We start from the raw sequence: 16,212 nt of genomic DNA on the forward strand, positions 1-16,212 counted from the left end.
GATTTTCTGCTATAATACTTTTGCTATTGTAGCCAATCAATTAGTGGCTTCCAGTAATCGATTGGTGGCATTGTAGCAGTGAACAGAATGCTTCAAAATCGATTGACCAGTTTGATTAGAAGCAATCGATTGGTATGGCTCACCAATCGATTGGTCAGGTAAGAAAAGTTATTTTGCAGGTTTAAATGGTTGGATTCAATGGCAATCGATTAATGATGATAATCAATCGATTGCTAGGTAAAAATTAGCCCGAAAGCAACCCTAGAAAAGGAGTTTTGTGGAGATTTGAAGAGGTTAATTCTTGGAGGTTTGAGGACTAAGTGATGATGCATTTCCATACCAACAAATGATTATTCCAAGCAACAAGAAAGCAAAGTAAGGTTTCATTGTAATGTCATTTTCATTTTTTTTATCTTTGTATCTTATTCTTGTTGTTGTGTTCTTATAAGAATGTATTGTAAGAGGCTTCTCAACTTCCAGAAAGTATCCAAAAAGGAGAAGTTCATAGTGGTAGGAGACCGTTAGGAGTATATATGTCTTGGATTAATCATCTTAAGAGATGGATACCAAGTAAAACTAAGGTGCTATGCATGTGGCATCGATTTTGATTCAAGTTTCCACTTCACATTCAAGCAATGAGCCCACAATCAAGACAAGAAGTGATCAAAACTATTCACCTTCCTCCCTCATCTATCTCGCATAGGTCCTAACATTATACTCCATGTGGAGTCAAGAATTGCTTTTATTTTGATTCACTAGTTATCGTAAGTCTCATTGATAGTTCTTGGATATTGTAAGATAAAATATTCTTTGAGGTCCTCTTAGCGTTTTTATAATATATATTATTCCATTGAAAAGAATAGACATTCTTAATCAAATGAAAAAAAAAAAACAAAGAAGACGATCTTACAATTAGTCTTACTTATATGTACAAAATGACTCTTAGGATCTATTTACTTGGAAGGAAAATATGAGGGAAAGGATAGAAAATAACATAAAAGATGTATAAAATCATTAAGTTTTTGTAATTTTATAATTCTTACCCCATCCACCCTCCAAACTTTCTATTTGAGTAAATGGAGTCTTATAAATGAGTGTTTCATAGCCACAACCTTTTAAATTTACACAACTCTTAGACAAAATAAATCATTTTTATTAACAAGATAATGCGCGCATGAATCAAAATAAATCCTTAAAATAATTTATTTAATTTTGAGCAATAAATTTTATTAAAAGGTAAAGTTATGAAGATTAATTGTCATTGTACAATTGTATATTATATAAAATTATTCTAATAAAGTTGAGTCTCTTATCTTGGTGTTAATGGTTTTTTTAAATTAGATATATAATATTGAGACTGAATAAAATATTTGTGAATAAGCTCAATATATAGTTTGATAAGCTAAACATTTATGTTATATAGGATGAACAAATAAAATAAATGAATAATTTTTTATGATATATAGTATAAACAAATATACAATAAATAAGTTTTGGACATATTTTTATACTTAACAAGATAAACAAACAAACTTAAATATGACATTCATGAACAAACCTAATGACAAGTTAAGGAACCAATTGATCTAACAATCTTTTATAATTTCATTCATTAGTTTTATACTCGGAATACATAAACTATATAATGAATATATGCTTTTTTTTATGAAAGGTAAATGCTTTATATAGGCAAAAGTGGGATGTACAAGTTTAGACACCTACAAAACGGTAGATATGCGTCTGAATCTTAAAACACATCTTATTTACGTTGGGTACATCACCCCCATATTGACATCTATTTCTAGCTTGCCACAAAAGAAAATTCATACATGAAATAATCAAGTATCTAACCTTCGTGAGACACCCATTGCCTTAGTATGCTAGTCGTAAGATGCATAGTAGGTAGGTTGAGGTGGATATCTCCTATCGGATGCCTAGCCAAATCTTCAATTTAGTCCATAGTGTCATACTAGTGGGGCACCGAAAGAATAGGTGAGCACATGCTTCATCCGCTTGTTGGCGCAACGAGCAAATTTTGCACGTCTCGTAGGAGATGAGGTTTTCATCCGCAGCCGACCTTGAGCAAGGAGCCAGATGCAAATCTGTGTTTGGGCATAAGGTAAGGCTTCTACACAACCTTAGCCCATGCTCGGGCTGTCCCTTTTCGTCCGAAGAAGTCTTATGCCTTTGCATCTCCTACTTCTCCACTACATATCAATTTGTGAGCTTCATATTGGCACTGTCAGCTTGCTATACAAGTTGGTCACGAATTTGTAATAAATGTTTGATCAAAAGGAGAGTCTGTAGCCTTACTTTGCCTCCGTCATACGTCCACTCGGCTAACGAATATATCTGTACATATGTAATAGATGAAATTTTATCTTATTTACAAGGGTAACATCTTTTTTAATTTCCATTTTGAACTAAATAGCTTTTTAAAAAATATTATTCATTCTTTTTTGTAATAAATAGACTCTAACATATATAGTCGATTCGACTTGACTCAACTTAGCTTGAGCTCGTTTAATTAGCATGCATATGCATATGCTAGACAAAATGGTGGACCGCAATCTAATGCTGATTAAAACTACTAGCTTTGTGGCATCATTTATCACCATATATAAAGTAGTGAATGGTGGCATTATCCCGACTGTGTGAAGCTGCTGGGTGGTAGATTTCACTTTTGTGGAAGAGTGGTGGCATTATGGACCGTAGTGATTGCGTGTCTTCTTCTGTCTTCCATTCAAACAAACAATTGCAGCACATGATCATGATGCTGATGTCCTAACTACTTGTCGGTCACTAGCGTCAAGAACACTAACACATTTATGCTCATGGAGATGGAAGCTTCGTTCACTTGGAAATTAAGGGGGAGAGAATATAGATCTTAAGCTAAATTCTCTTGTGCAAGTCCACTGTCAACTAGTTTTTACAGACAAAGATCTCTCTTCCTCAAGCATGGCAAAGTTTTGCTGCAGCAGCATGTCGGATGATCAAAATGGAGGGGGTGGCATAGACCTGATGGGAATTCTGGTGCTTGCTGTTCTTGCGTTGCTCGCTTTGCTCGCCTGCTTGCCTCCCCGTAGACGAAAGGTGATCGCTGTGTATCCCTGCTCTTGCTGAGGATCGGATCTGGATCGAGGAGCCACATCTGCTAGCATCAAGATCTTCGAAGAAATTGATGGCTAGCTAACTCTCTTTGTTCTTGGATGTGCTCCCTTAGCTCGTTAAATTGTTTCTCTAAGTATTTTTAATTCTGGTATCTGTTAAGTAGCACTGCACTTCTACGAATTCTGAAAAATGTATCTTGTAACATCATGCCGAAGTCGATTTGGTGGATGGAACAAGAAGAAAGAATTATCGATCTATGCATTTTCTACCTTTCTTCGAAAGTTAGTTAAGTTGTTTTTGAAGCTCTAAAGTGCTAGTTTCAGTTTTCATGGATATGGATTAAGTAATTGTAGTAATTGAATGGTAGTAACACGAAATGATGAGTGCTATGCATCTTCTTTTTTTAATATAATCTAGATGTCCAAGGTTCGCTCAACTAATCCTGAAAGTAGACGACTGGGTAAATCAAGTGTTATGCATCTTCTTGATCGAAAGGATTTGGAACAACTGAATTAAATGGATGGATTATTTTTACAGCATGTTCTTGGTGGTGTCATTTCTCACTCATTTAATCCAACCAAATGTAAAGGAGATAGTAAATAAAGTAGGACTACATGGTATATTGTACATTATTGTTATATGTTTTGTTGCCCATTAAAAATGATCAAATAAGACATACTTAACTTTTATAAGCTTTAATGTGTATAGGCTAAATTATTTTATTTTATTATTTTTATGATGGACCAAAAATAAAATAAAATACTTTAATCTTCTATGTCTTTATGAAATTAGATACACCTTTAATTAATTTTTCTTCCCTCAATTTTTCTTTCCCTAATATATATATTAACTTTGCTGGACCCTCTAGCTTAAAGTGGTAGCTAAACACCAAAAAGAAAAGATTATTGATTCCTCAAAATTATGATTAATCATGTACTTTGATATTTGAAAAGGGTTTAAGTTATCATTTGTATTGGATATACTATTTGAGATGCCAAAATTTCTCATGTTGATTTAATTGCTCCATATCAAGAGGATTGAACTTGAGAGTAAGTAGCCTAGATTGAGGAGATTAGAATCTAGATGGATAGCCCAGATAGAAGAGAAGCTTGGATGACATACATTGTAGATTATTGCATGAAGACTTAGAAGGAATTGGGTAGCTTAAAAAAAAAAATGATAATCCCAGTAGTCACATCTCTGGGGGTGGTCGGCCCGGACGGAAGTTTCCCACCGACCACCAGGTAAATCGGGAAGTGCAAACGGCGGCCAATCCAGATATCTTTGATTGCGTTCCCCATTTGGAGGAAAATTTCTGCAAATACGCCGTAGTTGGGGATCGAACCGCGGGTCCCTGAGTTACAAGATTTAGATTGCCCCGGGGACGGAATTGGGTAGCTTCAAGTTAATATTTCAGAGGGATGTGTGTTTACATTGAGAAGGGGACAACTATGTCGTTGTCCCTTATTCGTCTTCTATTTCTATACTTCTACCCCTCTTATATTAAAAAATTGAGGGGGAGCGGGTGGTCGCGGCCATCGCCCACCTTTCCCCTTGGCTCCGTCAGGACCTCAGGACTTTAGGATAATCTACAAAGTTAATAGGATTACAAGGCTACCGAATCTTGATGATCAAGTAGTGAGCCTTAGTTGACCAAAGACTTAGCGATCTAAGATGTATAATAGGTCAATCTATTTTCAACCATAGATTCTAATGGACATATTAACTGCTTGGTCAACTTCAGAGCTTTATTTGGACAACCTATTGGTCAACCAAAGGCTTGTTTTGGTAGACCTAGCCTTAGCATTCAACCATATTTAGGAGTCCTTAGAGCCTTGTTTTAAAATGATTTTTAGATATTTTAGACAACAAATCTTACAGAATAAATAATAGTTCTTCATTTTAAATTCCCAAAGAAATTAAGGAGCTTATATACATCCATTGAAGGCCTCATCCTTCATCTTTGAAAGAAACAAGGAGCATTAATTTAGGACTTGTCTCGTGAAAGAAACATACTTTAACTGATTGAATAATTTCATCAGTTCATGTTAAGCACACCTTCACGGGTAAAACAAGGTCATTGATTGGAAGCAAAGGTATTTTCTTCATAACATTGTTGTCAAAAAAAAAAATCACAACTTGTGTTTCTACAAACACAACCCTAGAAGCAAATTTATACTACTATGGTAAATTTACAAAAACATACAAAACTATATAACACCAGCCACATAACTAACAGAACTCACAGGAACAAATGCAGCACTGGTAGTTCAAATGCATGACAAATACAAGTTGATAAGGGACAGAAATCCAAATCAAACTCCAAATGCATATTTTATGGACAAAATCGAATGGCATTTTGTTGTACCTTAAGCTACAAAATCCCTACACAGAAATGTGCCTATATATAACCTAACTGGAGACCTCTACAGTTTATAACGCTTTCTTTTCATACTTTTAAGTGTGCCATCTTTAAAAAGCTACCAGAAGAGATATACAACATGAATGCAGCAACACTGAGAGCATCCAACTGTATCCACAAGAAAATTCAGCACCATAACGAAACCAGTGACGCTTCGACTCCCGACTGGCTAACTCTGACCATATCTTTCCATGGAAGTATGGTGCAGAGTAGCATCCAAATGAATGGATCTGAGATAGCCTCTATTCATGTGTACCATTGAAGTTACCTGGTGGATTGTTGCGTTGTCTGTCCCTCCAATTTTCACCCCATACTTTGGCCTCTGCAACGGCTTGCTCTCTGAGAAGATCATGCTCATAATTCTTGGGGGAGTCTCTTGCTCTCCCTACATGGACAGGACTATCCATTTGAGACCCCTGTCCAATCCCCAACTCTTCCAAACCCCACTTCCGCCCCGAGCCACCACCAGAACCATCTCTGCCAACTTTTCTGCCCCTATTTGCTCCTTTGACTTCTCTTTGCCGAAAATCTGGAGAATTTCCATGCGAACTGAGGTTGTCAGAACCAGCCCTGGACCTTGGGGTTTGAGGCTGAGTATTAGAGGCATTAGGATCATAAACTTGTGAAGCTAAATATGAAAGTGCAGTCACAACATCCCCTATGAGTGGGCGAGTAGCTGCTTGCTCCTGCAAGCACATGGCTGCGACAGCCAGTGCCTGATATAGGCCTCTCATTGGATACCGGCCTTGTAGTAATGGGTCAGCCATTTTAGGAAACTTTCGACGATCTTTAAACAATGGACGAGCCTGTAAGTGACGTTAAAAAGTACATATATTTTAATAAAGAATCAAATATTTTCAATATATTCTAAAAATACAATATCTAAAGTTAAGAATCAGGCTCCAAGCATCATGCATTTAACATGACTCAACACCAACATCATACTAATAAACAAATCATGATACTATTAGCGAAGCATGGTTTTGTTGTGTAGTTTAAGAAAGTGAAAGAACATACCCATGCAACAAGATTTTGTTCTCCAGAAGGCCGACTGTTATCAATTGCTTTCCGTCCAGTAATTAGTTCAAGAAAGACGACACCAAAACTATAAACATCAGATTTCACTGTTAGCTGTCCTGTCATAGCATACTCAGGGGCACAGTATCCATATGTTCCCATCACTCTTGTCGATACATGAGTCTTATCCCCAACAGGACCAAGTTTAGCAAGCCCAAAATCAGACAACTTTGGATGATATCCTTCACCCAAAAGTATGTTTGACGACTTGAAATCTCGATAAATGACGGGAGGGTTTGCCTTGTCGTGTAGGTATTCCAAACCTTTAGCTGCACCAGCTGCTATCTTCATTCGAGTATTCCAATCAAGTGGTTTCTTATCAGCTGGGAGATCTGCACGAAAAATGGAAGGGGAAATTTAATATTATAAAGCTGATTTATCAAGATCTCAATCATTTGCTAATTTGATCATGACACCAGTTAAAAGTAGCGTAATAATTTCACTATCATGTTCTACAGGATCAGAGGGAACTTTACACACAAATATATAATTGGAAAACCCCTGCTGAGGAACTAACAGCAGTTCACAACTACAAGTATAAAGCAAAATATAAACAAAGATAATGACAGTGTATATTCAGACACTTCATAATTGATCATAAATCTTCATTTAATTAGAGAATGCCATGTTTAAATGAATTTTCTAGAAGGATTGAATCCAACAGAGCGATTACCTTACTATGAACTAATTGAAGGATATTTTATGTCATTACTATGATTTGCTTAAATCAATTCTAGCAGTTTTTTTCCTTTTCTTTTTTCATTTTTCTTACTGAAATTCTCCACACTAATGAAAGGTTTACAAAAACAAGAGTAGAAAGATACACAAAGGGGCTTAACCTAAAATAATACAGCATAATACAATGCTTAACCTATTGTAGTAAGTTTTCAGAAAGACAGACAGCAAGCAAAAGTCAAGGAAACAAAACTATTCTGGGGAGCAACTCAAATCTGCACGGTCGGTGAAGTCAAACTAACAGCAACTCATAGACGTTGAGAATGAATGCACATCTGAAGATTCATCAGTGAAGTCATTGAATAACATGAAATAGAGAACAAAATACCCATAACAAAAGTGGCATGGTTCATTTTTAAAAAAATAAAAATAAAATTGAAGAAGAAAAAAAAAGGCAAGAAGGTGAACTGCAATATCTACTGATAGCCCAGACAGATAACATACGAAGATAACATCAGCTAATTCCTAGCAGCCTAAAGTCTAAATACATAGAAAAAATACACATTAGCCTAAAACGATTAGTTATTGTACAAAAATTTGACAGCAAAACTGATCGAAAATGTAAATTACACAAACTGTGGTAAAGTCAAAGAAGCAGGTACGAAAATCCAATTACACGAACATACACTTCATAAAAATTGAACAGGGCACAGCAGTGAATAGAAGATGTTTGGAAAATCTTCTATACATAATAGAAGTAGCAAAGAGCTCAGTAGCTAGCCATTCTTTCCTTTCTTTTTTTTGCTTGTTGACTTAAGTAAAGATTGGTAACTTTTAATTTGATAGAAATATTTTTAATATCGATAGAGTTTAATGGGTATCTTTTACAATGGCAGAAGTTATTTTTATTTTTATTTGATAAGATTTTATTGAGATTATTGTGTTTTTCAATTAATGGTATTTCTGTCCTAGTTTAGTTGATATGAAATCTGTAAAAGTGTCATTTTTATATAATATTCAAGCTTTGGTTAATAAATTTCCTCTTTAATAATTGCTTTGTGAGGTTCATTTTCTCTTGTCCGATTATCACTTAGCTTCATCAATTTTTGTCATAAGTTTTTGTGGTTCATCAGTTCAATATTGGTGTTGCAATAATATCAGAGTTGAAAGCTAGTGGTTCAATCTAGGTACTAGTTATCCTCATTCCCTAATTCCACCTCACAAGTCAACTAGTCCTCTACCTTCATGCCTATGTCATCACTTCATTTTTAATATTATAAAATTCCTCTACATGATTTAATCATATCCTATGATTTCCTTTTTCTTTATCTTCCATTGGTCACCATGTCATCATCCTCTTCCAGATCCGTGATGTGGTTGTATCCAAGAGCCTCTTTTGTCCCGTGCGATAGGTGTCACCGGCAACATTGTCCTTCCACTCCCTCCATACCAATGTTGTCACCATACTCTTAATGTCTAGAAGACTCTCCAAAGCACCAAAGTCATCTATCCATTAGAAATTTGAATGGAAATAAGAAGAGGTGGATGAAGGAAACTACATTATGCATGAATTTTAGTTCCACGTTGAGAATCTCATGACTTTATTGTTGGTTTATATTATATCACATGCATTGATATTGTGAACATATGCACAAGGAGAGGTTCTTTCTCACGTGCGGGTACACAAGGAGTGCAAATCCAGAATCCGAATTACACTGACCCAAATTAACTCATGTGCGAGCACGACCTAAATACGTCAAATGTCAAACCGGTCTGGGCAAAATTTACTAACCCAAGTTAACTCATGTGCAAGCATGACCTAAAGTGCGTCGAATGTCGGACTGGTCTGGACAAAATTTACCCAAGTGAATGCACCAATATTTTGTCACTCGAATCAATTTTGCTACCTACTCAATTACATAACGGATGCATTAACTGATGTTAATGACATATCCGTAACCTCCCGGGCGAAACAACCAACTACTGCTAGGGTTTTTAATCTGACTGAGTAAAGACAGCAAATGATCGTTAACTAGCCATTTAACGTTGCATATAGTCGGAGCTCTTATAAAAGAGGAGGTCATGATCTTGAGCAAGTGAGTACAAGCAAATTATCTTCATCCACCTTCGTTCCCTCAAATTTTCCTCTCTATCATGTTTTTTCGTTTGGCAGAACCCGTGATAGCGTTCTAGTACAATTTCAATTCACCACGACCAACTTGTGCTTGGTGGTGATCACGATCAGCCATTGTATCCTAAAAAATAGATATCCGTCATGACCTCTTAGCACCGCCAAAGGGAACGAATCTATTTTAAGAAAACTGCAACACGCAAGCCTCGGCACTCTACTGATTCGACACTTGGCCTTAGTACTCGACTGACTCGGCCTCGATACTCAGCTAACTCAGCACTCGGCCTTCGCACTCAACTGATTCGGCACTCGACCTTAGCACTCGGCTGACTCGGCACTGAACCTTAGTACTCATCTAACTCGGCACTCTAACTCGACACTCTGACTCAACACTCGACCAAGTCAGCTCGTGAACTCAACCATACAAGGCAACAACTCACTAAGACTCAGCCACTCACTTAGATAACCAAGCAATGCAGAGCTTGGCAGCCTAAGATTATCAATTCAGATCATCTTAACAGATAAGGCTGAACTTTGATTCTGTAATTTCAAATTCAATAAATTTTCCTTATATCTCCAACGAAGATTGTCCAACAATCTTAAAACAGATTCATTTCTGTTGAGATGGCCACGAAAAGTATTGAAATGCAACAGACTCAACACGTGATGACCCCCTCCATCCCGATTGAAAACATTCTAATCAACCATGAGGAAAAGCCAAAAAAGTTCACTGGTTAAGCTTCAAAAGATGGCAGCAGAAGATGCTCTTCTACCTGATCATGCTGAATCTGGCTCAGTTTTTAATCAAGGAACCACCCAAGCCAGCTGAGGATGCAATTGATATCCAAAACATCAGTGTAGTGGAAGCATGAACTCATTATGAGTTCCTATATCGAAACTACATCTTCAACTGTCTTGCCGACTCGTTGTACACTATGTATAACAGGATGAGAACGACTAAGGAGTTGTGGGTGCCCTTGGACAAGAAGTACAAGATGAAGAATGCGAGGGCCAAGAAGTTCATCGTGGGTCGATTCCTAGACTATGAGATTGTTGATTACTAGACAGTAATCAGTTAAGTCCAAGAGCTTCAGGTGATCCTGCACAAGATTCATTCATAAGGCATAGTTCTGAGTGAAACCTTCCAAGTGGCTGTTATCATTGAGAAGTTGTCTCCCAACTAGAAGAACTTCAAGAACTACATGAAGCATAAGCGGAAGGAGATGGATGTGGAAGAATTCATTGTTAAACTTCGCATTGAGGAAGATAACAAGAGTTCAGAGAGAAAGTTGTTCTCTCAAACTACTGTAAAAACCAACGTAGTCGATCACAATCAAAACTCAAAAAGGAAGATTCATAAATCTTCCAATATGGGACCCAGAGGAAGCATAAGTAAGAAGAAATTCTCTAGGGAGTACTTCAACTGTAACCGAGTCGATCACAAGTCTTCGAAGTGCAGAAAGTCAAAGAAGCAGAAGGCCAACCTGAACGAGAGACCATAAATGGACAACCTCTGCATTGTGGTCTCCATGCTAAACCTGGTGGGTTCAAATCCGCAGCAATAGTGGATCGATATCGGTGCCACCAGATATGTGTTCTGCAACAAGGAGCTGCTCCACAATTTTAAAGAAGTTGATAGGGATAAGCTATTCATGGGGAACTCAATAACCTCAGACATCATGGATCAAGGAAAAATGATACTAAAGATGACCTCGGACAAAAAGCTCACTCTAAATAACGTACTGTATGTTCCAAAGATTTAAAAGAATCTAATGTCTACGTCGCTTCTAAGCAAGCATGGTTTCCACATTGTTTTTGAATCGGACAAAGTTGTATTATACATGGTTCGTAAAATTGCGATTCGGATCGTCGTATGATTCTACAATCCAAAAATCCTAAATCGATCCGAATCAGTTGGGCATCGAATTTTGTATACAATCGGAACAGTACAGTTCGAATCGTATAAAATTGATGGGAAATTGGCACGCTCTTACGTTGCAAATGATTCTCCTCGTCGGTAGAACCACGGATAGCATCCTCGTCCACTGACAATGTCCTCGTCGGCGAGCAGCGACAACGGAGGAGGCAACGCCAGTGGCTTACAGAGGAGATGCATGGGTTGCTAGTTTCTCACGACAGGGACGGTCTCTAATGGCCAATGAGACTGCTCGCGATGGGAAGCGTCGAGCGATGGCTGGCAGCAATGGCGCGAGCGCAAGTGAGGGCTTGAGAGAGCAACAACGATGAGGGCACAGGTGAGAGCAGTGACGTAGTGATCAATTAAAGCATCGGCATAGTGAAATAAAAACTTTAGGGTTTTAATTAATACTTTAGTTAATTAATTTAATCAACTCCTAACTTAAACTTAAAGATAGTTTAAATAGACTTTCTTAACCCCTAATCGAATTATCTCATTAAAATATATATAAATTTATTTTAAATTTTGAAAATTATAAATAAATTGTATTTATTTATTATATATTATTAATCTATTATTGTCATTAATATTATTATTAATTTGATTTAATTTATTTTAAATAAAATTTTAATCAAATATTAAATTGATTTAGTGTTCATTGATCAATTTGATTATCCTATCAAATATTAAATTAAATTTTAAAGATTTTTGGTAGGATCATCTACGATCCAATTCTGACTGAACCAATTCTGACTCCAAATCGATCCAGCATTAAATCACGACCTACAAACTATGGTACTGTCCAAGAATGGAATGTTTGTAGAAAAAAATTATGTAATTGATGGGTTATTTAAGTTCAGTGTAATGGTTATTAGACTCTAATTAATAAGAATGAAAACTCTTCAACTTGTATGTTTGAGTTTTCATATTTATGGCATGGTAGGCTAGAACATGTTAACTACGATATGCTACGTAAATTAATTAACATGTAAAACATACATACATTCCATCTTAACCCAAAACACAAGTGTGAGACTTGTGAAGCGAAAATGACAATCATCCTTTCAACACATTGAAAGAAGCAATAAGTCACTCGGCCTAATACACACCGACGTGTATGACCTAAAGGGTACACCGGCACTTGGTGGAAATAAATACTTCATCGCTTTTGTTGATGATAATACAAAATATTATTTTGTGTATCTTCTTAAAAGGATAAAATTATAGAGAAATTTATTCTCTATAAGAATGAGGTTGAAAACCAATTTAATAAAAAGATTAAGGTGGATTTGAAGTGACTGAGATAGTGAATATGTATCACTGTTCGTTGAGTTGTGTGTTAAACATGGGATCAGACACAAAACAACAGCTTCCTATACTCAGCAAAATAGTATTGCTGAATGAAAGAATCGTACTTTGAAAGAGATAACAAATGTTCTTCTATTAAGCTCTGGACTACTAGAGCACATATGGGAGGAAGTTGTGTTGAGAGCTAATTACCTTTTAAATATGGTGCCTCGGAAGAAAATAGATAAAAGCTTATATAAGTTGTAGAACGGAAGACAACCATCCTACAAATACTTGCGAATGTGGGATGTTTGGCTAAAATTTTTGTACCTGATCTGAAAAAAAATCAAAATAGGACCAAAAACTATTTATTACATATTTATTGGATATATACATAATAGCAGTGCCTACAGGTTCCTTATGTATGAATCTCAAATACTAGATATATACAAGAACTCGATTATTCTCATTCTTCGAACATATGTTTCTGTATAAAACCCGAGAGAATGTAACTCCTCAAAACGGGCATATGAAACACAAGAAGAAGATGAAGTTGAGATTGAGCTCAAGCGAAGTAAAAAAGCTCGAGTGGAAAAATCTTTCAGAATGGATTTTATCATCATGTTAGAAAATGATCCCCAAAGTTATTTAAAAGCAATGGGCTCTTCTTAGGGTCTTTAATGGAAAGAGACAATTTCATCTGAGATTTACTCTATCTTGTAAAATCACACTTGGGAATTTGTGGGTCTTCCTCAAGGAAGTAAACTACTAGGAAGCAAGTGGATTTTCAAGAAGAAGATGAAATCAGATTGCACGATTAATAAATACAAGGCCAGATTAATAATTAAAGGTTACTAACAACGAGAAAGTCTTGATTACTTTGATATGTATTCTCCGGTATCGAGAATAACTTTCATTAGAGTATTGTTGGCGATTGTCACTCTATAGAATCTGAAATGCATCAGCTGGATGTAAAAACAACTTGTCTGAATGGGAATTTAGGAGAATTTTCTATGCCAGAATAGAAAAATAAGATTTGTAGATTAGTGAAATCATTATACGGCTTGAAACAAACACCAAAACAGTGATATAAGAAATTTGATAATGTCATGAAGGAAAGCAATGTTGAGCACTGGAAAGGGATAACGAGAGTACTAAGGTACTTGAGGTATACTCGTGATTCTGGACTACACTATATAAGATATCCTGCTGTGATTGAAGGATATAGCGATACGAATTAAATATCTGACATGAAAGGCTCTAAATCTATGAGTGAATATGTATTCACTTTGGAAGGTACAGTCATTTCATGAAAATCTTCTAAGCAAACTGTAATAACCAAATCCACGATGAAATCTGAGTTTGTAACTTTTGACAAATATGATGAAGAGACTAAATGGCTAGACAATTCTTAGAAGATGTTTCAAGATGGGTGAAACCTATGCCGGCAATATGCATACATTGTAATAGTCAATCAGCAATTGATCGATCACAGAGTCATCTATGGAATGTTAAGTCTAAACAAATACATCATAGACACAATACCATTAAATAATTACTCTCAACGGGAGTTATTATTGTTACTATGTGAAGTCAAAGGGTAACCTAGAAGATCTGCTAACCACATGGTTAAATAGAGAGTTAGTTACAAGCTCAATGTGAGAAATGAACTTAATGTCGATGAGAAACGTTAGTGCAAATGAACCCAACCTATGCAGATTGGAGATCCCAATAACTAAATTCAAAGGAACAACCTAACTCCATCGACTAAGCAGCTCACTGTGGAAGAACGATCCAATGAATCAGTGAAAGGATGGAAGTTAATCACATGGCTTTTAATGATCTAATAGAATAACATGGAATACTCTTAAGAGATCACCTATATGAGAAAGAAGTAGAGCCGCTTCAAAAAGAATTAGAAGCACAATTCTTAGAACTTCTCACAGAACCAAGCATGTTCATGGTCATAAACGAACACACCTATAAGAACTGAGTTGTATCAAGGAGAGCCTTGGGTGAAATATGTCAATGCTTATACAAACGGCAGTACAGTTCAACAACATCGCATCTACTGTCAGTTAGTAAACAAACATGTCTGCGCAAGGAAAAGTTTACAGGATAAAACCTACATATCTTGTACTGGACTCAACTACTGAATGTTATCACATACCCTGTTTCCATTCATGTTAGGGATTGTTGAAAATTTGAGTAAAAATGAGAAGAGGTGGATGAAAGAGACTCCACTGTGCATGTATTTTTATTCCAACATTAGGAGTCTCATGACTTTTATTATTGATTTATATTGCATCACATGCATTGATGTTGTGAACATATATATGGGGAGAGGCTTTATCTCACGCGTGGGTGCACAGGAGGGTAAAAATCCAAAATCTAGATTGTATTGATCCAAATTGACTTATGTGCAAGCACAACCTGCGCGCATCAAATGTCAGACCAATGGCGGCAAAATTTGTCCAAATGAATAAACCATTTTTTTCCACTCAAATCGATTTTACGACCTGCTCAATTGCATAACGGATGCATTAACTGATGTTAATGGTGTATCCGTAATCTCTAGGGAAAAAAGGTCGACTACGGCTAGCATTTTAATCTGAGTGAGTAAAGACAGTAAATGGTCATTAACTGATCATTTAACATTGCCTAAGATCAAAACTCCTATAAAAAAGGAAGTCATAATCTTGAGCAAGAGAGTGCAAGCAAATTATCGCCATCCACCTTCATTCCCCCAAATGTTTTCCTCTTTGTCGTGTTTTTTCACTCAATAGAACTTGTGATAGCATTCTGATACAATTTCAGTTCGTTGCGACTGACCTATGTTTAGTGGTGATCGCAGCTGCCATTATTATCCTGGGAAATAGACGTCCATCATGACCTTTAAGCACCAACAGAGAAAACAAATCTGTTTTAAGAAAACTATGTCACATAGGCCTGGAACTCGGCTGACTCGGCCTCTGCACTCAGCACTTAGCCTCAGCACTCACCTAACTTAGCACTCGGCGGATTCGACACTCGACACTCGACCTCAACACTCGGCTCACTTGGCACTCGACCTCAGTACTCAACTCACAAGGCACTCTAACTCTGCACTCAACCAAGTCAGCTCAGCAGCTCGGCCAAGTCAACTCGACTATACAAGGTAGTAATCCACTCATATTCAGCCACTCACCTAGATAACCAAGCAGTGCAGAGCTTGGCAGCTTGAGATTATCAACTCGGGTAACAGATAAGGCTGAATTTTGATTCTATAATTTCAAATTTAATAAATTTCCCTTATCTCTGGCAAAAATTGTCCAACACTATCAACATCGCCTACGACTTGGTTCCCTTGTCACACTGCCACAATCGCATCCAGAGATAGTGAGCACATAAATGCACCTCTTCCTCAAAACTCGATGACACTTCAAAGTTTGTCCCTTAAGGTGATACCAAACAACCTCCTCTGGAAGCATCTCTACACCATTATTCACCCTTCAATCGAGCTACATCATCATCTCCAACCACCCATGATAATCATAGTTCACCCACCAATTGACACCACTTTGTCCCCCTTTGAAATTCTTATGCAAGCAC

At 36.7% G+C, this 16,212-nt stretch overlaps 1 protein-coding gene across 1 annotated transcript in view; it reads right to left on the minus strand.

Moving 5' to 3' along the window:
• Positions 1–5,416: 5,416 nt before the first annotated feature.
• The window catches only part of LOC141832363 (serine/threonine-protein kinase PBL27), a 28,535-nt gene continuing 17,739 nt past the window's right edge, over positions 5,417–16,212 (minus strand). Inside the window, exons 4-5 of the mRNA XM_074719866.1 lie at positions 6,551–6,942; positions 5,417–6,339 (exon numbers count right to left, since the gene is read on the minus strand). Of these exons, the coding sequence (XP_074575967.1) occupies positions 5,776–6,339; positions 6,551–6,942 (956 nt within the window). The 3' untranslated portion in view covers positions 5,417–5,775. The remainder of the gene's footprint in view (positions 6,340–6,550; positions 6,943–16,212) is intronic.

Source organism: Curcuma longa, chromosome 7, assembly GCF_044706935.1.
Source record: "Curcuma longa cultivar G26 ecotype Majalengka, Jawa Barat chromosome 7, ITB_CL_G26_1.1, whole genome shotgun sequence".
Classification (NCBI taxonomy): Eukaryota; Viridiplantae; Streptophyta; class Magnoliopsida; order Zingiberales; family Zingiberaceae; genus Curcuma; species Curcuma longa.